General features: G+C 34.2%; 1 protein-coding gene across 1 annotated transcript; it reads right to left on the bottom strand.

Annotated features, from left to right (window-relative positions):
• Positions 1-4,548: 4,548 nt before the first annotated feature.
• LOC306859482 (uncharacterized protein) lies at positions 4,549-8,674 on the bottom strand. Its single transcript, XM_079400522.1, has 5 exons — positions 8,549-8,674; positions 7,501-7,824; positions 6,809-6,960; positions 6,225-6,280; positions 4,549-6,103 (listed from the first exon to the last, which is right to left on the bottom strand). The coding sequence occupies exons 1-4, from the start codon at positions 8,583-8,585 to the stop codon at positions 6,245-6,247; spliced, it is 549 nt and encodes a 182-aa protein (XP_079256648.1). The 5' UTR covers positions 8,586-8,674; the 3' UTR covers positions 4,549-6,103; positions 6,225-6,244.
• Between the last annotated feature and the right edge of the window lie 13,910 nt (positions 8,675-22,584).

The raw sequence follows: 22,584 nt of genomic DNA, 5'->3' as shown, positions 1-22,584 counted from the left end.
GCTAAACAAAAGTTTAATATATATATATATTGACATTAACTATTTTTTTAACATAATTATTTTCAACAAATAAGCTTTTGATTACTTATATGATAACATTTTAGGAAGACTTTCTCAGTATGAAAATCCCCGCAGCTCTTTTTCTGATCTGACAGTCTTTGAGAAAAGTCAAAGTGAAACTTCAGACAAACTCCAGAGTGATCCTCCTTTCTCCTCATGCACTTCTCGCTCAGAAACCAGCTGCGCTCACAACTGTTCGGTGTTTCCACGTAAAGTGCATTTCAAATTTCAGGCATTTAAATAGACATTTCAATTAACTATATAGCAAAAAAAAAAAAGGCCTATAGTTTGTACTCTGATTTTTATGGAAAGCGGCAATAATAAATTTCTCTACATTGTGTAGGTAACTATAAGTTTACTGTTTTTCTCCCAGTTTACTGACTACTTTCATGTATTTGTGGAGAAATGTGTGAATCACGTGATGTTAATCTGACAGATCCACAGGACAGCGTCCAGCTCGCATTATAGATCAACTAACATGTTCATTAAAGCTTGTTTAAACGACAAAACCATTTCATTTACACATATCTGACAATCATAACTGTAGCATATAGTTTATGATACAGTTAACAAGTTTGTGGATATTCTGAATAAAAAACCCCGGAAAAACTAAATAAAATGTATACATTTGTTATGGAAATAATAAGATGATACGTAGATTATTCAATTACTTAATATTGCACTTTTGTATAATTACCATTGTCCATTGGCATAATATATCACAAAAAAACAATAATAATAAAATTAAAATAATAATAATAATAATAAAATAAATGAAGCATGTAGGCTATACTCTTGGGGCCCTATTGCTGCTTATAGACCATGACTTCTGCTCTGATAGCGTTCATTAATTACCACTAAACCAGACACTCCGCTAATTAAGAGCAAATCTCTAAACTCTGTCACTCAACACTGATTATTATAAAACAGAAACCTGCTACACAACATAACACAAGACAAACCGTTCAGAATTGCTGGTGTTTTTATCCAGTAACTTTATTGTTAATAGTTCACCTGTTACAGTTAACAGTAATATTTAGATACAAACACATAATATTTGCACACAAATACTTTAAACGTCACTCTGCTTATTTTTCTACTTTTTATTATATATATATACATTACAAATGAACAGTTTATGAAAGTTTTAATAAATCAAATATAGTTTATTGACTCACTTGTATTGTAGTTTTGCATGTTCGATGAGATTCGAGAAATGATCTCCAGCTGGATTTGGGGGAATAGCTTACTTCGTCCAGAGCTCAGAATAAGCAATAAATATATACTAGAAGAATACTTCATGCGATTCCTCTGATAGTTAGCAAAAGGGGAGGGCCAGTGTATAGGGGACATGTTTATTGGTCAATGGAGGAAAAAGAAGGTGAAAGTCGGCCAATCGTTAGTCAAGCCAGTGTGTAAACCACACCCACACTCTTTTTTTTGTGAAGAGAGAACGAAGAGAAACAACGAAACATGCAAACGGGAAACTTGTGAATAAACAAGTGTAACTTGTGAATGCTCCTAACCGCTAAAACAGTGTTTCGGGGGGGCGTTAGCTGAATACGTACACTTTGAACACAGACTGGGGACAGAAAGTGGAGTAGGAAAGTGTTTCCCTTCAGTTGCACCTTCATATTTAACCACTAGAGGTTATATATCTTTCATCTTACTGATAACTATTTCCTTTCCCTTTAAGACACTGTGCTTTATACACCACAGTTTATTTAGCATTCTCTAGCAGAAACATGCATGTTAATGTTGATGTTATATTAATCTTGTAAGCGTATATCTGCACAATATTATGATATTCGTTCATCTACGTTGGGAAGCTAACATGCTTCAGAGACACGTGCAATAGTGCGTAGTTGTTAATTTAACATATTAATCTTGATCTTTTAGTCGTTTAAAGATAACTTGAGATGCTACACTATCAGAATTGTGAATTTCAGACCATTGATGATTGTTTATCTGTTTATGCTCAGAATGTGAATGTTTAACATCTGTTAATAGAAAGACTGAAATATTCTTTATATCTAATTTCCACAATTTTCCTCTATTTCAGACGAACACATAGACAAACACCTAAACGCCAATACTTACTTGTATACATCTATGCAACGTCATTGCTCACACACTTGACTTGTATTTATGGACCCAACTCATTAAAACTTTCTTGGATATAATCTCTGAGCCCTTACTCTCTTATACCGGAGTCACCAGTTTTCAAGGTCTATCAAAACCATCCAGAGGTTCTCCTCTACAAGTGGCCCTGGACTTTTTGGCACAAAGCGCTGCACCAAACCCGGTCCCCAACACACCGCACCACAGCATAAATGACTTGCATGCCTCACTTTTTTTTAATGCATCACATATCAGCTGAAATACATGCACACCTGTTACGAACCTGTGCATGTGTATATATATATAAGGAGGCCATGGGAAAATGATATATAAAAAAAAATGTGTGTGTGTATATATATATATATATAAATATACATACATACATACATACAGGGTATGCATGTATACCTAGGCTGCACCATACGTCTCACTGTTTTAATGCATCACAAAGTAGCTGAGATATATACAAGAAAATTAAAATAAATTTATTTACATACAGGGCAAGTGGGCTGTGTGGGTGGGCCGGGTCCCTGACTTGGGCTGCACTACATGTCTCACTTTTTATTAAACATCAATTTATAATTCACAACTAATATTATTAATATTATTTTTTACTTGCCCTCTTCATTGTCATCCACCCTCTCACAGTTTTGAAGAAATCATTATTATTATTATTATTATCATTATGATTATTATTGTTGCTAATTACATTTGTTGTCTTTATTATTACTATTATTATTATTCGTCTTCATTTATTTATTGTTATTTTATTTATTTTTTACACTACTTCTATCTGTTATCAATCTATTATGATGCTATTTCAGTTGTATGCTTCCTTCCCCAACCCTAGACACAATCACACACACACACACACACACACACACACACACACACACACACACACACGCTCACAGACATATGAATGCAAATACAGGAGTTAATCAGAACGGACTTGTCATGTTGGCCATCAGTATGTTTTGGCACATGTAAATATTGTCACCTTCTTTAATTAGTGTTTTGTTTTGTTTTTTCCTCTCTTATATGTTTGATCTATGGCGTTCTGTATTTGGTAAACATTGTCACATTCTTTACTTGCATAATAAAATAATAATAATAAATGACTGGCATATTCTTTACATTATAGTTTGTCTTTCCTGGTGTATATGGCAAATAGTAAATAATTTTTAAGGGGGCAGTTTAATATCACTAAAGTTAAATACCTATAATATCAGTCCACATGACACACTGCTCTGGTTTCGTCTAAGACTTGAATAGTGCAGAATGCAGACTGTTTTTATGGAGCCTTTCTGTTGGTCATATACAGTATTTGTCCTTTTGCCGGAGCTTGACCTCTAGCATTTTAAGGAATAGAGCTCCAGTTGTGGAAAAGAGTACAAATTATTTTGATAATGAAAAAATACAGTAAACAGTACTGTGAAATATATAATATTACAATTTAAAATAGCTGTCTTTTATGTGAATATATAGTAAAATATAATTTATTTCTGTGATCAAAGCTGTATTTTCAGCATCATTTCTCCAGTCTTCAGTGTCACATGATCTTCAGAAATCATAATAATATACTGATTTACTGCTCAACAAACATTTCTGATTATTATCAATGTTGAAAACTATTGTGCTGCTTCATATCTTTTGTGGAAAATGTGATACCATTCAGTCTTGTAAGATTAAAAATATATATATTGTTTTCTTCAACAAGGTTGCATTAAATTGATTTACGTGACAGTAAAGATATTTACAAGTACTTATATTTCAAATAAATGCTGTTCTTTAACTGAGAACCATTAATAAAAGTATTGGTTATTGGTATTTTATTGTTTGGTAAGTAATGTAATTAGATGAAAACTTATAGTAAACTGTTACCAAAAACTCCAAGGTATCTACAACTGGAAACCAAATATTTATTTTGAACCTATTTTGAATGCCTATTTCTTCTGAACTTCAAACTGTATTAAGTAAAACATGCATAAAGCAAACAGCAGCAAATTATTTCCATAAATATCTACATTAAAAAAACATGCATCAATTTGCCTTTTTTGAATATGTGAGAAACTGTTCTTCAGGGTCATAATTTATTCAGCACTGTTCCCAATAGGTTCTTTATAAGCTGCAATAATTTAGTTATGATGAATACAATTAACTATAAAATATGCAACAACTTTTAAATCCAGGTATAATCTTTTTTTTTTTTTGCACGTGCAGACTAATTCTTGTGTTATGAATCTATAAATGCATACTTTCACAAAATAAATTATATGTATTATTTTTCTGATTTTTATACATGTACATGCATCATGACAAATTTGTATTTGTTGGATCATGAATGAAGAGACAAGGAGTCCAGGGTGGAGATGAGTCTTTTATTAATGGTGTTTACTAGTCAAGTGTCAGATGAGAAGCACCAAAGAAATCTACATGTCTGTCTGCCTGCTCAAACACTGACATACGGCTCAGTTCTCAGGAGCACCATGTACTTGTTCATCAGCTCTTAACAGAAACATAGAAGGTAGTTCAGCCTTGAATATTAATACAATGATTATATGTAACAGTATGAGAAGAATAAAAACTGAAAATATTAAAAGCGTATGTTCCCACATAAATAGCTGTCATATAATTTGAACACACTTCATAAATTTCTTATTTAACATTTATATACTACTCTGAAATTAAGTTAAGTGCATTTTTAAACAGACAGATGAAGGATACAATATGGGCCATAAAAATATTTTTAAAATATACAGATAGATATAAGAATTCAGCAGGCATTAAAAAACTTTTAAAAAACACATTACATTTAAAAAAAAAAAAAAAAGTGCACATAGAAATACAGCAAAACTTTACTGTGCCTTTTTGTCTTTTAAGGCATGAAAATACATTCATACTGTCATACAGCAATGACATTTGATTCATAAAGCACTTATGAAAAGCTACAGATTGCCTAACTACAATGCCACAAGAGACCAACAATTATGGTTAAAAGATACCCCGATGATATTTATGAACACCTGAGGAAGAATAAATAACCGCATCTGATAGTTTGGCAGGTTCATTGGCTTCAAAGGCTACATTCTTACTCTCAGTCCAAATCTGAAATGACTGAATTATTTTCTGGAATATCTGCATTGGCTTCTATGGCAGTGAAGTTGTGTTGGAATGTCGAGGGCAGACAGCTTCTAGTTGTTGAGATAACAGTTTTACTAAATATGACCAGATTCCAATCAGATATGCACAAAACTCAGATCTAGACCAACAGTATGAATAAGGCTTAAGTATGTATGGTGTAACAGGTTTTGGCTGATAAAAGCAATTCTCTTTGTTCAAAAGCTGCCGATGATTGGGGCTGACTGTATCCTGCCAGTCATGTGTCGTGCACTTAATGCAGTATCATTTTAGGAAATCACAAAATTCTCACCAAATTAAAAAAATACTGCTATTTTGACAACTTGGTTCTAGACTTCATTGGCTATTAAAACATTATAGAGGAGCTTATTGACAGTTATTAATGTATATTTAATAAAGTTATGTGCAAATGAATTTTTTTTGTATAACTGTTTTAATTTAGTTTTTATTTGAGTGTGATTAGTAGATCCTAAAATAAACAGCAGCTGAATATAATAGTTTGTGCTCTGTTGTTCATTTCAGTTTTAGTGTACCAGACTTCACTGTATCCTTTAGTTTACAGTATTGCTTGGGATAGATTGTGTTTCTTAAAAACTGACATATAGGCCTGCAGCTAAAGCGTTTTACAGCATGAGGAAACGCAAACCATACAGACGTTACCATCAAACTATCAGTACCATCAGATGTCATTCTGGATATCCATGAATCCTTATTATTTAGAGATTTAAAACTCCACGAGCTGATCTTCAGGGTTTTTTGTTTTTTTTTGAAGATACTGAATCTGTAAAGAAAACTGAATTTAGTGAGGCTCAACATGGAAAAGTACAAAATCCTTTATGAAAAAGTCATGTGGCACATGAAAAGAGCTGAAGAAATTCATAAACCAGTGAGGAGCTTCATACCTGGAGACAGCATCAGTTCATCAGACTGCTCCAACATCAGCTGCTGACTTACATTCCTGACAAAAACAAACAATTACAAGATGCACATCAAATAAAATGAAGCTGAAGACAAAGATAAATGTACACATTCTTTGAAAACATTCAAAAGCAAGCAAATCATTTTATTAACATATCCAACTATTTTAGTTATAATAGGCAATAATTCTGCTCATGGTGTGAGTTTTATAATAAACTTGGATTAACTTTCATCCACTTGCTCCATAAACATCTTACTTTATTTTCAACTTTTCACTCAGAGCTAAACAAATTTAAATATTGACAAAATGTAATTTAAAGTGACTAAGTTAAACGTTTCAAGTCCAATCAAATGACAGAACTGAACATAACTTAAAATGTACTCTGTCTATTTTACATTACTCTTACTCTTGAGTCGTATGATTAGGAGTGAAATGCCCCTAATTTCTACATTTATGCATTAGGAGCAACTTTTAGTCTTAAGATTTTTGGTGAATATGGCCCCAGATCAATAGAACATTAGACAACTCAATTCTGTCAATGTAAGAACAAATTTAAGTAATACTTGCCCTCCTATAGTTACAGAAGGAATAAACCCCCAAGACCACCAAGATGAAGAGAACCGGAGCAATTAATCCATATAGCCTCTGGCGTTCAGAGAAGTTGGGAGGTTTGGAGACGGAGGATTGTGTTGGCTCTGTTCTCGAGGAAACTGGTGGTTCTGTAAGATACAAGAAGAAGAGAAATATTTAGAGGATTATTAAACCATACATCAAATGACCCTTCACTAAGTACCACCTTAATACATTACTGACCAGTCCTACTTTAGCAACTCTTATCATCTGCCAAATTATTTGAAAAGGTTTTTACACAAATTACCCAATAAATAATGCAAACAATCCTTTTTTTTCTTTTCCAAATCGTTAAATAAATCTTAAATTCATTCAGTGGATCAAATGATGAGTCTTTACATCAAGATCACCTAAATGTTACTCCTAATTGTTTTCAACTGAGACTTTTGCAAAACCCATTTGCCTGTTTGGAATCAGTCTCGGCAGTTTTAATTCATGTCAATGTTTCTGAAAAAAAATTGTTTTTTAAATAAAATGCTTTGCAATGTCAAGTCATTACAGCTCAAGTAGAGATAACAGCAACTTCATTTTTATGACTATATGAGCACAATCATGATCATTTGTATTATTTTTCTCACACTCCCGATTCTGGAACATTACAGGCAGACATATTATAGTAATACACCTACTGTTGACATCAAGTGTAGCATTCTTCTTGAACAAATTGTTGTCAATGATGATGTTTGCTTCATAGAGTCCTGAGTCATTAGAGCTGACATGGAGAAGAGTTACAGTTCCTTCTTCAACTCTCAGTAAGACTCCCTGTGTTTCCACGGCACTACAGTCCTCACAGAGTGCACAGCGACAGTATCGTGCAATCACATTTTTCTGATTTTCTCTCATCAAAGTTACCGTCACTTGCTCGGCTCGCTCCAGTCCAGCATTTTTGAAGGGTATAGTAACATTATTTCCATCTGCTGCCTTCAAATTCAACCCACCAGCAAACACAGCGACTGTTTGGGACAGAAAGAAAATATTTATTATGCTTTATAACACAAGTTGTCGTCTTATTTATTCAATAAAATAAAAGTACTATATTAGGCATTTCAGTCTTCAGAGCACACAGTCTGCATATGCCATACATTATTTTGTTAGTATTAGTTTGAATAGTTTTTATTAATTTCTAGTCTGATTAGAAACTCCTCCACAGGTAAGTTATTCAATAACCAACTGATCATTTATCACAGAATAAATGCACTGAATTAAATGGTGATTTAATTGTCCTTTAAGCTCAAATAATATGCATGCATCGATGGATGAAAGAAATTCCTTACTGTTGCATCAAATGCAGCATATTAATGGCATAAACATGCATCAACCAAATTACTTGAAGTGATTAAAAAAAACATTTTGCCATTAATTCAGTAAAAAATATCGCAGTCTGAGATACTCTGACTGATGACACCCCATCAACAACCACATTTAAACAGAAAAGACGGATAGAAAACTCATCACACACTACATATCGACAGATTTGTCAAACGATTATTGCACAAATGCGCGACTGTATTCTGGAGACAAGTCCCAAACCTCAACTCGCGGCTGCTCGAATCTATCTGAGATAACTCACTTCCTAAAAACACAAGCCTCAAGGCGCGTATAATTAAAGGAATTGACAACTCAACCAGTTCAGTTTTACAGTCGAGTAAACACAAGCATCCTATACTCTCTGCGTACCCGAAAACAATGCGATGACAGTTGAAAAGAGCTTCATCTTTTTAACAAAACTCAGCTCCAAACAAGACCACTTCTGCCTTCAGTCTGTCTCGAGCAGCACCAGCGGAGGAAACAACAACTTCTTCTAATGTTTTGATAGGACACCAACTTTTGGTGCATTTAATGCCACCAACTGGACTGGAGTGTGAAGCACTAATAAGTGCTAACAATAATAATAATTAAAAAAAACATATTCTGAAAATAAACATATATATTAGTAATTTATAACTTTTAATTCTCCTGATTTGTCATATTTATTTAATATATTTTATAATAGCACCAAATATTTTACCTTGTTCTGCATGCTTTTTCAAAAGGCTTGTCAAATTAAATGATTCAACACCTATATTTCTTACTTCCTTAATGAGTTTTAACCTTTCTTTTTCATATTTTTTTGCATTTTAATAAAACATGTTCTATAGTTTCAGGCTGATTACAATAAATACACTGACCTGTTTCATGTTTTCCTATATTAAAGAGAGATTGATTTAAACTAGAATACCCTATTCAGATGCAAGAAATAATTGCATCTTCTTTCCTATTCCTAAAAACTCTTCTTCCATTTCCTACTTGCTGATGAATATTATACATATGTCTACCCTTGCTATCACAGTTCTTGCCATTCATTGTTTATGAATTCTTTAATTTTCCCTTTAATCTCATTTTTGCTAAGAGACACTTGGATATCTATTTCTGTGTGTTTAAGGGCTTGCTTAGCTAGCTTATCAACCTCTTCATTGGCCTCCACTCCAACATGAGCAGGATTATTACGCTTACATTACTTATTCTTAACAAACTTGCAAGCATCTCATATATCATGTCTTGCCTTGATGATTTTATTCCACATGCAAGGCTCGATACTGCTGCGTAAGAGTCAGAACATATAACTACTAACCTTGGTTTTATATCCTCCACCCACTGGAGTGCTACCACCATGGCAATTAATTCTGCTGTATACACGGATACATGATCAGTTATTCTCATCTTAACACTAGTTTGAAACTTTGGAATAAATACTACAGCAGCTGTTCTACCAGAGACAGGGTCTTTAGAAACATCAGTAAATATATGTAACCATGATGGATAAGACTGATCTAAATACTGCTGTGCAATAATATTCTTAGGGGTAGCGGCGGAAACTACTTCTCTCTGATTTTAATGGCGGATTGCAAACAACTTTTAGGTGCATACCGTCACCTACTGTACCGGGGTGTGCAACTTCAGGGCTTCATATAGCCTACTTTACATAAAAAAAAACACAGTCTATATACTATGCTGCAACCCTGTTTCTTTAAGAAAATTAAAGAGAGCCTTACTACATTCCCACATTTTTTTTCATCTGTCCCCTTCAAACTCCATTCTTGTTCTAACTCATATCATCTTGCAAGATTCTCCTTTTATTTCTGAATTATATATATTTTTTACATCTCATAAGCTATGCTCCACATTTTCTGGAACATTACAATCATCACGCTTATCTGCTTTTTCCCCTTAAAACAGAGTTGATTTTAAACCAGTATGTCCAAGCCTTAATCTTGAAATAATCACTTCTTCTCTTCTGCATCTACCATATTTTGTAACCTATAGTCCTAAAACTATGATAATTTGCCCAAATCATAAAACTGTAAATGTTGTGCTGCATTCATGCACCCCCTAGGACTGGTAGAGCATTGTTACCATCTACTATCTAAACCTGTGTCAGGTAAAAGTGCTTTATACAGCTATAGATCCGTAAGTTTTAATTCAGACTTAGTTACATTTTAGATACCCATTCATACAAGTAATATTCCAGGAAAATTACATATGTCATGCATTTCATGTGTGCACATTATTCTTCTATTATATCATATTGATATTTGTACTGGTATTAAACTGCACACCTTAATGGGTAAATTAATTTATCAGGGACGGAAATTCAACAAACAAACAAACACACACACACACACACGTTGGTTTTTGTGGTTTATGGGGACTCTATAGGCGTAATGGTTTTTATACTGAACAAACTGTGTGTGCTATTGCCCTACACCAACCCTACACCTAAACTTAGTCCTCACAGGAGACTTTGTGCATTTTTAGATTTTCAAAAAAACACCATTTAGTATGTTTTTTAAGCCTTTTGAATTACGGGGACATAGGCAGTGTCCTCATAAACCACCTTCATATTGTAATACCTCTGTCATACCCATGTCATTATACAAATGTGTGTCCTCATAAACCACATAAACATGCGCACACACACACACACACACACACACGGTTATGCTTTCATTTGTGCACATAACTTGAATCGATCTATGGAGTGGTAATGTTTAGGCCTTTGACTGCTATATTTATATTTAACACCAGATGGCGCTGTTTTAAACACTCTCGAAGCTTAATTTTTTTTACAGTTTTTCCTCAGTTAAAAATGAAGAATTAAAGGGATAGTTCACCCAAAAATGAAAATTCTGTCATCATTTACTCACCCTTAAGTAGTTCCAAACCTGTATAAATGTCTTTGTTCTGCTGAAAACAAAGGAAGATATTCTGAAGAAAGCTTGTAACCAGACTGTTTTGAACTTCTCTGTTTCTCACATTCTTCAGAATATCTAGCTTTGTGTTCAGCAGAACAAAGACATTCATACAGGTTTGGAAATACTTGATGGTGAGTAAATGATGACAGAATTTTCATTTTTTGGTGAACTGTCCCTTTAACTCGCACTATCTGAGCATGTATGCGAGCAAAAACAACAACTGCAGGGGCGGCCCCAGCTAGTCTTGTGAAGAAGTGAAGCGCCATTTCAGTTTCGATCACTGCATGATATGGTAGTCTTTTTGTACTGAGCAGTGCATGTTAAGACTTGCCATTGTATCTGACATTCCTGTTTGTGATATTCCAGCGGCCAATTTCATAAAACTGATATTCAGAAAAACTATTTACTTCATTTAGACCGTCGATGTGAGCTTGTATCGTATCCTGTTTCTTAACCATTGTGCAAAAAAAACTAGCTCAGAGGTCCTTAGAGGACAAAGATGTCAGAAAACAGTCATAAAAATACTACATATATCCACCTTTTCTCTGCTTTCACTGAAACATTTTTACCAGAATCAGCCCTGATCCTATAGCTACAAAAAAAGTATTATATTTCAGGACTTTATCCCTTTTAAATGCCAGTTTGCTTACACAATGCTATTTTTTGGTGTTTTTCTTTAATGAAAACACACACACACACACGCACATCAATTATTTTAATTGCGTATTATCATTAGCTATTAACCTAGCTCGTTTTTATTATTGATGTATATATTTATTCTGTATATTTTAGTAAGTTAACAGATTCAATATTCTCGGATGGTAAAATTCTTTACTTACTTGTGAGTACGACGGTACCAAAGCAAAAGAAGAACAAGTCGAAGAGGACAAATGTTTCGTGGGAGGGGAAGTAGCACAAGCAGGCTGTTGTAAGCTTCTGATTGGTTCCCAGGCGCAGATTTGAATCGCTCACGTCATGATTTAACTATAAATGTAGCCTTATATTCTGTGGCAGGATTTGTTTTTCATCTAGCAAAAAAAATAAATTATAATAATAAGGCTATACGTTTATTTGTTTAAAAAAATAAATAGTTCTAAGTGCTATTTTCTTTTGGTCTAAGTTTATCAGAAATATTAACTGGAGCAAAGTTTGGGTATTACCTAATAAACATCTCATTACAAATAAAATTAAAGAAATTTCATTTAAGATACTGCATAAATATGACCCTGCTAAGCATTTTTTAACCAGATTTATTGAAGATATAGATGTAAATTGTTCATTGTGTTCATGCACGACACCCTGAAACGGTTCCTCATATTTTCTGAGGTTATAATGGGAGGTTTCTAGATTTATAAATGACAGTGTTGTGCAACTTTCTTTTACTATATGAACATGTAATATTTGTTCTATGACAAGAAGTCTGAAAATGAGGCTTACATAATTAATCTCCTGATTATACTTGTTAAGTTTCATATACATCGTTGTAAATTCAGCAATCAGAAACCTCTTTTTTTCTGTGGTAGTTACTTAAGGAATTAGATATCCATATAAGCATCATTAAGGAGAGTACAAACAAAAAAGCTGTAAAAACTGTATCTATTTGATATATTTAAGTTATTGTGATTTAGTAAGGCCTTTCATTATTTTATTTTAATTTATTTGTTGACTTTATACATGTATAGTTAATCTTTTTGTGTGTGTATACCCTTGACACTTTTGTTCTGTATTTGTTCAAGCCTTACTAAAAAAGAAAGAAAAAAGATGTAGATCGATGTAGGCTGGTAGCATCCGGTTAAAGTGCGCAGAGCATGCGTGAATTTTCAACAGGCGTGATTTTTCGTTTTCATGTTCGGGGTAGACATTAATTAATATTTCACATGCGTGCCATCATCGGTTTTCTTAAATAATAAAAAGGTTACATTAATGAATGCCACGTTGAGATTAAAACAAAGCAAAATATTCAACTAAATGCCTCTCCGACCGGAAATGAACAATGAAATGAATTGTATACCTATTAGATTGTGTTTTATTAACGTCTACACCTACCCCAACCCTAAACCTACCCCGTACAATAATGTAAAAATAGTAATTATTGTTGTACAGTGTAACAAAAATTACGCTGTATTGATGTGCGCATGCCGAGTAGCGCATGAAAACTCTCGCGTCGGAGAGGCGGCTGTGTCGGATTGTGCCGTCGCGCGCAGTTGCTCTCAACCGACTCAAGGGGCGATTCTGGGCGGCACAGGGGGGGACCAAGAACCAGTCAGGGGGGGTCCATGGGAAAAAGCATGTGCCCCAACACAAGTGGGATGACATAAAAAGTGCACTGCACAAGTGCCTGCAACTCATCTCTCTTTTTATAAATAAAAACCACTGAACAGACAATACTTGTTCTCAACATGTGTGTGTGTGTGTGTGTGTGTGTGTGTGTGTGTGCATGTTTATGTGGTTTATGAGGACACAAATTTGTATAATGACATGGGTATGACAGAGGTATTACAATATCACTCTCCGCACAAACTTAGACACATTATTATTATAGCGCAGGTTTAACATTTAAACATTGTTATATGCTTGAACTGTTTTAGTATATCTATAGATTTTATTTTAGGCAAGTCGTGATGATATGAGAAGGCTAAATTTATCAAACATAGGCTATGATCAGCTCATGCCGCTGGCCGCTTGGTCGTTACTTTAAAAACAAACAAACTTATAGGCTATTTAGCGAACAAAAATGCCCCAAACGTTTTTCTAAATTAACTTCATAAAAAAACAAAACGAAATATAATAATTTTGCCATTACACACAAAACTGAACTATTTTAATAGCCGAAACAGTATAAACTCTTTTAGGAGAAAGACTTTTTGTCTACCGACCATATTTGAGCTAATATATATAGATATATTTAAGTCCATAGGTTCACGTGTTTCTAATGTTGGTTAATAGTCACATATGCAGGTAAACAAATAAAAATATTTCAACTTTATAGTCATCAGGAGGCTATTGATGCTCCCCTGCCCAACCTCCAGGAAATGTACACCTCCAGAGTGAGGAAAACCGCTGGAAACATCATTCTGGACTTTTTCAGAAACAAATAATACAAAACTCATGTTTTGACCATTAAAAGACAAGCTCGTTGATAAATTTACACCACGTTCTTAAAAAACAAACAAACAAACAAACAAACAAACAAACAAACAAACATACCCTCACAGGCAAAGACAGTAGTCAGCATCCTCCAGACAGCAGAGAGACAGCAGACTGATGCAGCTCCTGTAAAGTAATACTGACATTTAGCTCCATCTGATGGACATGTTTGTTTTTTATCTGCATTCATCTGAATGTCCTCCGTCTCCAGGTCTGTTTGTTAAAGCGAGTTGTCTCTAAAATACACCAATCTTACACTTAAATAAAAATATAACAAATTAAATAATGTTAACCTGAGATTAGTTGAAATTTTGAATAGTCAAATACAGGTGCTGGTCATAAAATGAGAATATCATGAAAAAGTTGATTTATTTCAGTAATACCATTCAAAAAGTGAAACTTGTATATTAGATTCATTCATTACACACAGAATGATATATTTCAAATGTTTGTTTCCTTTCATTTTGATGATTATAACTGACAACTAATGAAAGTCCCAAATTCAGTATCTCAGAAAATTAGAATATTGTGAAAATGTTCAATATTGAAGACACTTGGTGCCACACTCTAATCAGCTAATTAACTCAAAACACCTGCAAAAGCCTTTAAATGGTCTCTCAGTCTAGTTCTGTAGGCTACACAATCATGGGGAAGACTGCTGACTTGACAGTTGTCCAAAAGACGACCATTGACACCTTGCACAAGGAGGGCAAGACACAAAAGGTCATTGCTAAAGAGGCTGGCTGTTCACAGAGCTCTGTGTCCAAGCACATTAATAGAGAGGCGAAGGGAAGGACAAGATGTGGTAGAAAAAAAGTGTACAAGCAATAGGGATAACCGCACCCTGGAGAGGATTGTGAAACAAAACCCATTCAAAAATGTGGGGGAGATTCACAAAGAGTGGACTGCAGCTGGAGTCAGTGCTTCAAGAACCACCACGCACAGACGTATGCAAGACATGGGTTTCAGCTGTCGCATTCCTTGTGTCAAGCCACTCTTGAACAAGAGACCGCGTCAGAAGCGTCTTGACTGGACTGCTGCTGAGTGGTCCAAAGTTATGTTCTCTGATGAATGTAAATTTTGCATTTCCTTTGGAAATCAAGGTCCCAGAGTCTGGAGGAAGAGAGGAGATGCACATGATCCACGTTGCTTGAGGTCCAGTGTAAAGTTTCCACAGTCATTGATGGTTTGGGGTGCCATGTCATCTGCTGGTGTTGGTCCATTGTGTTTTCTGAGGTCCAAGGTCAACGCAGCTGTCTACCAGGAAGTTTTAGAGCACTTCATGCTTCCTGCTGCTGACCAACTTTATGGAGATGCAGATTTCATTTTCCAACAGGACTTGGCACCTGCACACACTGCCAAAGCTACCAGTACCTGGTTTAAGGACCATGGTATCCCTGTTCTTGATTGGCCAGCAAACTCGCCTGACCTTAACCCCATAGAAAACCTATGAGGTATTGTGAAGAGGAAGATGCAATATGCCAGACCCAACAATTGAGAAGAGCTGAAGGCCACTATCAGAGCAACATGGGCTCTCATAACACCTGAGCAGTGCCACAGACTGATCGACTCCATGCCACGCCGCATTGCTGCAGTAATCCAGGCCAAAGGAGCCCCAACTAAATATTGAGTGCTGTACATGCTCATACTTTTCATGTTCATACTTTTCAGTTGGCCAACATTTCTAAAAATCATTTTTTTTGCATTGGTCTTAATTGATATTCTAATTTTCTGAGATACTGAATTTGGGACTTTCATTAGTTGTCAGTTATAATCATCAAAATTAAAGGAAATAAACATTTGAAATATATCAGTCTGTGTGTAATGAATTAATCTAATATACAAGTTTCACTTTTTGAATGGTATTACTGAAATAAATCAACTTTTTCATGATATTCTCATTTTATGACCAGTATTTGTGATAGATACATTTTTAATAAAAGATAAAAAAATCAGTTTTATTTGGAAGAGTTACAAAAAGCAAATTAGTTTATCTTAATTGTCCATTCTGCCTGTCACAGACATGAATACAGTCACATTAATACTTAAAAACACATCACATAATATATAGGCTACATGTACGTTTGTACACAAATACTTTAAAATTCACTCTACTTTTCTACTTTTTTTTTTTAACAAATTAACATTTTATATAAGTTAAAATATATTATATGACTCACTTGTATTGGAGTTTTGCATGTTCAGTGTGATTCCTCAAAGCGCAAGGTGTCAACTGAGACTGGCTTTTATTGTGTTTTACAAGCTCTTCAGCAGCAGGAAGTGCATGGTAACAGAGACAAACCGAGACAAACTACTGAATCGTGTTTTAGAATGTGGTGGAAGTTTAGAAGTGGTTTAATTGAGAGAGATTCCTCTGTTTCCTGTTGACTAGTTAAGGTTTCATATCTGAGATGTAAAGCCCCTCATCTCATCTCAAAGTGACGTGTCCGTGTTTGATGAAACAATATTTCTAAAATGGAATATACTTTATGTAGTGTTTCGTCAATTTAAGAAGAAAAAAGTGTGAATAAAGAAAGAAACATGGATTCTTGTTAATTCTTGTAACTGTTGCAGTATGAATGGCTGTGTTATATAGCCTAATGCATTGTAAATATTAATAAAAGCATCTTAAATGATCACACAACACTTTTCTAGTTTTCTAGTTTTTCTAGTGATAAAGTAGGCTATGCTATCCATAGAGCTGTTTAAGTCATACAATTAAATTAAAATAAAACTAAAATCCATAAAATGAACCCATAAATGTTCTATAGAATCTTTTACCAGGCTACTTGTGTTGGTTCTTTTGATTCAACCCTTAGAAAGTGTTCTACATGGAACTATTCTAAATTCTAAGTACCTGATAGAACCATTCTATATAGAACCATTTCTTAAGAGTGTGGGTGTGCTAACAACGGTTTTTTATTTCAAATGTTTTTTATTCATTTGAGACGTATGTTTGCTGTCTCAGTATGGAGCATCCAAAAGCCAGCACTCAGTTAATTCTTTTCAGCATTATTTAGCTCTTTCCAGTGCTGAAACTTTCATGGGTCCTTTGTTTTTATTGTTTAAATGCTTATCTCCATGTAAAATTATTATGCTTATGAATTTAAAAACAATGCTAGTTTTACTAGTCTTTCAGCCCTCTTTTCAGAAACATGTGGCCTTGCGTTCATTCATGAGTTACAGAATTGGGGAAAGTTGCCACATACAAAATAATAATAATAATAATAAAAAAGGATAATGACCTGGTGGTGAAATGCAAAATAAGAGTGTCATTAATATAGGCTACTATTTGGGGCTGGTTTCACAGATAGGGCTTAGAATAAGCCAGGATTAGGCCATAAAGTTTCTCTTTTTGAAATAAGTTACAAGAAAAAATGAACTTTTTCACGATATTCTAATTCTTTGAGATGTACCTGTATATCATTATTTAAAAAAAAATCATGTAAATGGTAACGATTGTGTTCATAAAGTCATGAAAATTAGGAATCTGCAGGAAGTTCAAAAATGTTGCCCATGAAAACTTTGCTTGTGTTCAGTTGGTCACATTAATCTGATTTGCTGACCAGCAGAAAGCTGCTTGATTTGAAAGTGGCTTCTCTGTGAACTGTGCTCAAACATCCCTACACTATTGATAATAGACAGCGGACATTATTTGCTGAAATATTGCTAATGTGACTGCACCTTTAGATTTTGATTAGAAAAGAGTAAAAGGTTTTCTGATCATTTAGCAGATGGTAAAAGTTAATGGTCATTAATGTATTAAAGTTGTACTTAATGAAGGGTCATTTGATCTATAGTTTAATAATCCTCTAAATATTTCTCTTCTTCTTGTATCTTACAGAACCACCATTTTCCTCCAGAACAGAGCCAACACAATCCTCCGTCTCCAAACCTCCCAACTCCTCTGAACGCCAGAGGCTATATGGATTAATTGCTCCGGTTCTCTTCATCTTGGTGGTCTTGGGGGTTTATTTCTTCTGTAAATGTAGGAGGGCAAGTATTACTTAAATTTGTTCTTACATTGACAGAATTGAGTTGTCTAATGTTCTATTGATCTGGGGCCATATTCACCAACAATCTTAAGACTAAAAGTTGCTCCTAATGCATAAATGTAAAAATTAGGGGCATTTCACTCCTAATCATACGACTCAAGAGTAAGAGTAATGTAAAATAGACAGAGTACATTTTAAGTTATGTTCAGTTCTGTCATTTGATTGGAATTGAAACATTTAACTTAGTCACTTTAAAGGTGCCATAGAATGAAAAACTGTCTTTACCCTGGCATATTTAAATAATAACAGTTCTGTACATGGAAATGACATACAGTGAGCCTCAAACACCATAGTTTTCTCCTTCATATGTAAATCTCGTGATTAAAAAAGACCACTGAAAAACAGGCGAATCAGAACATAACACCGACTGTGACGCAACAGTCGGGATCACTACGCCCCCAACATTTGCATAAACCCGTCCTTGTTCTAAGCCGGCCGAACCATCAGAAGCTCTGCAGGTATTGTAAATAAACAAGCAAGGACAACAGCGAAAATAACACAATAAATGTTATGTTCCAGGCCGTGCAGGGGGTGTGAAGTGCAGGGATGGGTTGGTGTCTGTATTCAGAAAGGCACAGAAAGCAAATAACGCGAGCCACTAAAGGGACATGGTTAGCTCCTTGCTAGCGGTAGCCTGTTACAGTACATACGATTTCACTCTCAGTAAGGAGAGAAGAGGATGATGGCGAATGACTTACAGATCCTGAGCACCACTGACAAGCATCTGATCTTGTGAAATGTGTGTTAAGTACTGTTGCTCCATAATGTAAACATAGTTTGTGTGATCGCGTCTCTTGAAAGTGAAAATATAACGCGATCGATGGATCGTTCAAAAGCAGTTTCAATGCCTCGCATATTAATAACGGCTCCCTGATGCCCGCGTTTTATATACAGTATAATTACCCAACGATATAACTGCGAGAGAAAGTATTTAAATATATATTTTCCTCCCTGTGCTTCCTGCTTGCTGATGAGCCGTACTGTGAAACAGCCAATCAGAGCAGAGCTCATTTTTATTCATGACCCTGCCAAATAAGCCAATAACAGACCGTTTCATTCTAGGGAGAAATCCTAGGGTTGTAAATGGACATGTAAAATCGTTTCTGTAGATTTTTTGCCCTTACCTAAGCCACATACCTTCTGTGTAGATATCAGAGAACAATTTAAAAATACTGTATCAATGCATTCTACGGCACCTTTAAATTACAATTTATCAACATTTAAATATATTTAGCTCTGAGTGAAAAGTTGAAAATAAAGTAAGATGTTTATGGAGCAAGTGGATGAAAGTTAATCCAAGTTTATTATAGCAGAATTATTGCCTATTATAACTAAAATAGTTGGATATGTTAATACAATTATTTGCTTGTTTTTGAATGTTTACAAAGAATGTGGTTTACATGTGTAAACCTGAAATGTGTAAATTTTCAATCTTTGTAATCTTTGTCTCGCATCATATTATTTTATTTGCATCTTGTAATTTTTTGTTTGTTTGTTTGTTTGTTTGTTTTTGTCAGGAATGTAAGTCAGCAGCTGATGTTGGAGCAGCCTGATGAACTGATGCTGTCTCCAGGTATGAAGCTCCTCACTGGTTTATGAATTTCTTCAGCTCTTTTCACGTCACATGACTTTTTCATAAAGGATTTTGTATTTTGCCATGTTGAGCCTCACTAAATTCAGTTTTCTTTACAGATTCAGTATCTTCAAAAAATAAAAAATAATAATAATAATTGAAAACACTGAAGATCAGCTCATGGAGTTTTAAATCTCTAAATAATAGGGATTCACGGATATCCAGAGTGATATCTGATGATAGTTTGATGGTAACGTCTGTATGGTTTGCGTTTCCTCATGCTGTAAAACGCTTTAGCTGCAGGCCTATATGTCAGTTTTTAAGAAACACAATCTATCCCAAGCAATACTATAAACTAAAGGATACAGTGAAGTCTGGTACACTAAAACTGAAATGAACAACAGAGCACAAACTATTATATTCAGCTGCTGTTTATTTTAGGATCTACTAATCACACTCAAATAAAAACTAAATTAAAACAGTTATACAAAAAAAAAAATTTATTTGCACATAACTTTATTAAATATACATTAATAACTGTCAATAAGCGCCTCTATAATGTTTTAATAGCTAATGAAGTCTAGAACCAAGTTGTCAAAATGGCATTTTTTAATTTTTTTTATTTTGTGATTTCGTAAGTGCACGACACATGACTGGCAGGATACAGTCAGCCCCGATCATCAGCAATGACAAAGATAAAACAAAGATAATTGCTTTTAAACAAAGCAATTTAACAAAGAGAATTGCTTTTATCAGCCAAAACCTGTTACTGGCCAAAACACCATACATGCTGTTGGTCTAGATCTGATTTTTGTGCATATCTGATTGGAATCTGATCATATTTAGTAAAACTGTTATATCCCAACAGCTAGAAGCTGTCTGCCCTCGACATTCCAACACAACTTCACTGCCATAGAAGCCAATGCAGATATTCCAGAAAATAAAAGACAGTCATTTCAGATTTGGGCTGAGAGTGAGAATGTAGCCTTTGAGGCCATGAACCTGCCAAACTATCAGATGCAGTTATTTATTCTTCCTCAGGTGTTCATAAATATCATCGGGGTATCTTTTAACCATAATTGTTGGTCTCTTGTGGCATTGAAGTTAGGCAAGCTGTAGCTTTTCATAAGTGCTTTCCAGTTTTGTGTGCCTTATGAATCAAATGTCATTGCTGTATGACAGTATGAATGTATTTTCATTCCTTAAAAGACAAAGGGCACCGTAAAGTTTTGCTCTATTTCTATGTGCACAATTTTTTAATTTTTTTTTAAATGTAATGTGTAAGTTTTTTAATGCCTTGCTGAATTCTGTATATTTTAAAAATATTTTTGTGGCCCATATTGTACCTCTCATCTGTCTGGTTAAAAATGCACTTGTCAACTTAATTTCAGAGTAGTATATAAATGTTAAATAAGAAATTTATGAAGTGTGTTCAAATTATATGACAGCTATTTATGTGGGAACATACGCTTTTAATATTTTCAGTTTTTATTCTTCTCATACTGTTACATATAATCACAGTATTTATATGCAAGGCTGAACTACCTTCTATGTTTCTGTTAAGAGCTGATGAACAAGTACATGGTGCTCCTGAGAACTGAGCCGTATGTCAGTGTTTGAGCAGGCAGACAGACATGTAGCTTTCTCTGGTGCTTCTCATCTGACACTTGACTAGTAAACACCATTAATAAAAGACTCATCTCCATCCTGGACTCCTTGTCTCTTCATTCATGATCCAACAAATACAAATTTGTCATGCATGTACATGTATAAAAATAAAAATAATACATATAAAAAAATAATACATATAATTTATTTTGTGAAAGTGCATTTATAGATTCATAACACAAGAATTAGTCTGCACATGCAAAAAAAAAAAAAAGATTATACCTGGATTTAAATGTACTTACATATTTTATAGTTAATTGTATTTATCATAACTGTAAATTATTGCAGCTTATAAAGAACCTATTGGGAACAGTGCTGAATAAATTATGTCCCTGAACACTGAAGTGAGTGAAGAAAAGTTTATCACATATTCTAAAAAGGCAAACTGATGCTTGTTTTTTTATGTAGATATTTATGGAAATAATTTCCTGCTGTTTGCTTTATGCATGCTGGTATTAATAATCAGCTATTTTAATAGTTTAAGCGAGTACTATTTACAGTATTTGTTGAACACAAATACAAGAGTCATTAAACTATTTCATGTTTTACTTAATACAGCTTGACATTTAGAAGAAACAGGCATTTAAAATAGGTTCAAAAGAAATATTTGGTTTCCAGTTGTAGATATTTTGGGGGTTTTTGGTAACAGTTTACTATAAGCTTTCATCTAATTACATTACTTACCAAACAGTGGACTAACTAATGATGGCTTTTACAACAATTATTAATCTTAGGGAATGTTATTTTTTAAATTGAGCTCACTAATTCAGAAATCAACAATTGTATTATTATAAATGAACATTAAGACGCTTGCTGTAGGAGAAACTAGTGGCATGCATTGCTCAGGAGTGATTTTGACCCATTCTTCAAATTTTAAAGGCTCTGTGAGCCTCTTCTATGAAATATGATCTTTCTTATTTGCTATTGGATTCAAGTCAGGTGATTGTCTGGCTATTCTAGCAGCTTTATTTTCTTTCTCTGAAACCAGTTGAGAGTTTTCTTGGCTGTGTTTGAGATCATTGTCACCCATCTTCATCA

This window comes from Barbus barbus (assembly GCF_936440315.1).
Source record: "Barbus barbus genome assembly, chromosome: 40".
NCBI lineage: Eukaryota > Metazoa > Chordata > Actinopteri > Cypriniformes > Cyprinidae > Barbus > Barbus barbus.
Note: the sequence above shows the minus strand (reverse complement) of the source record. Positions and strands in the feature narration are given on the sequence as shown.

Excerpts from the sequence above, each read along its gene's own strand:
- LOC306859482 (XM_079400522.1), bottom strand. The coding sequence starts at position 8,585 with ATGAAGCTCTTTTCAACTGTCATCGCATTGTTTTCGG. Across the intron at positions 6,961-7,500 it reads TGCTACACTTGATGTCAACA|AACCACCAGTTTCCTCGAGA; the intron begins GTAGGTGTATTA and ends TGTATCTTACAG. Across the intron at positions 6,281-6,808 it reads CCTTCTGTAACTATAGGAGG|GAATGTAAGTCAGCAGCTGA; the intron begins GCAAGTATTACT and ends TGTTTTTGTCAG.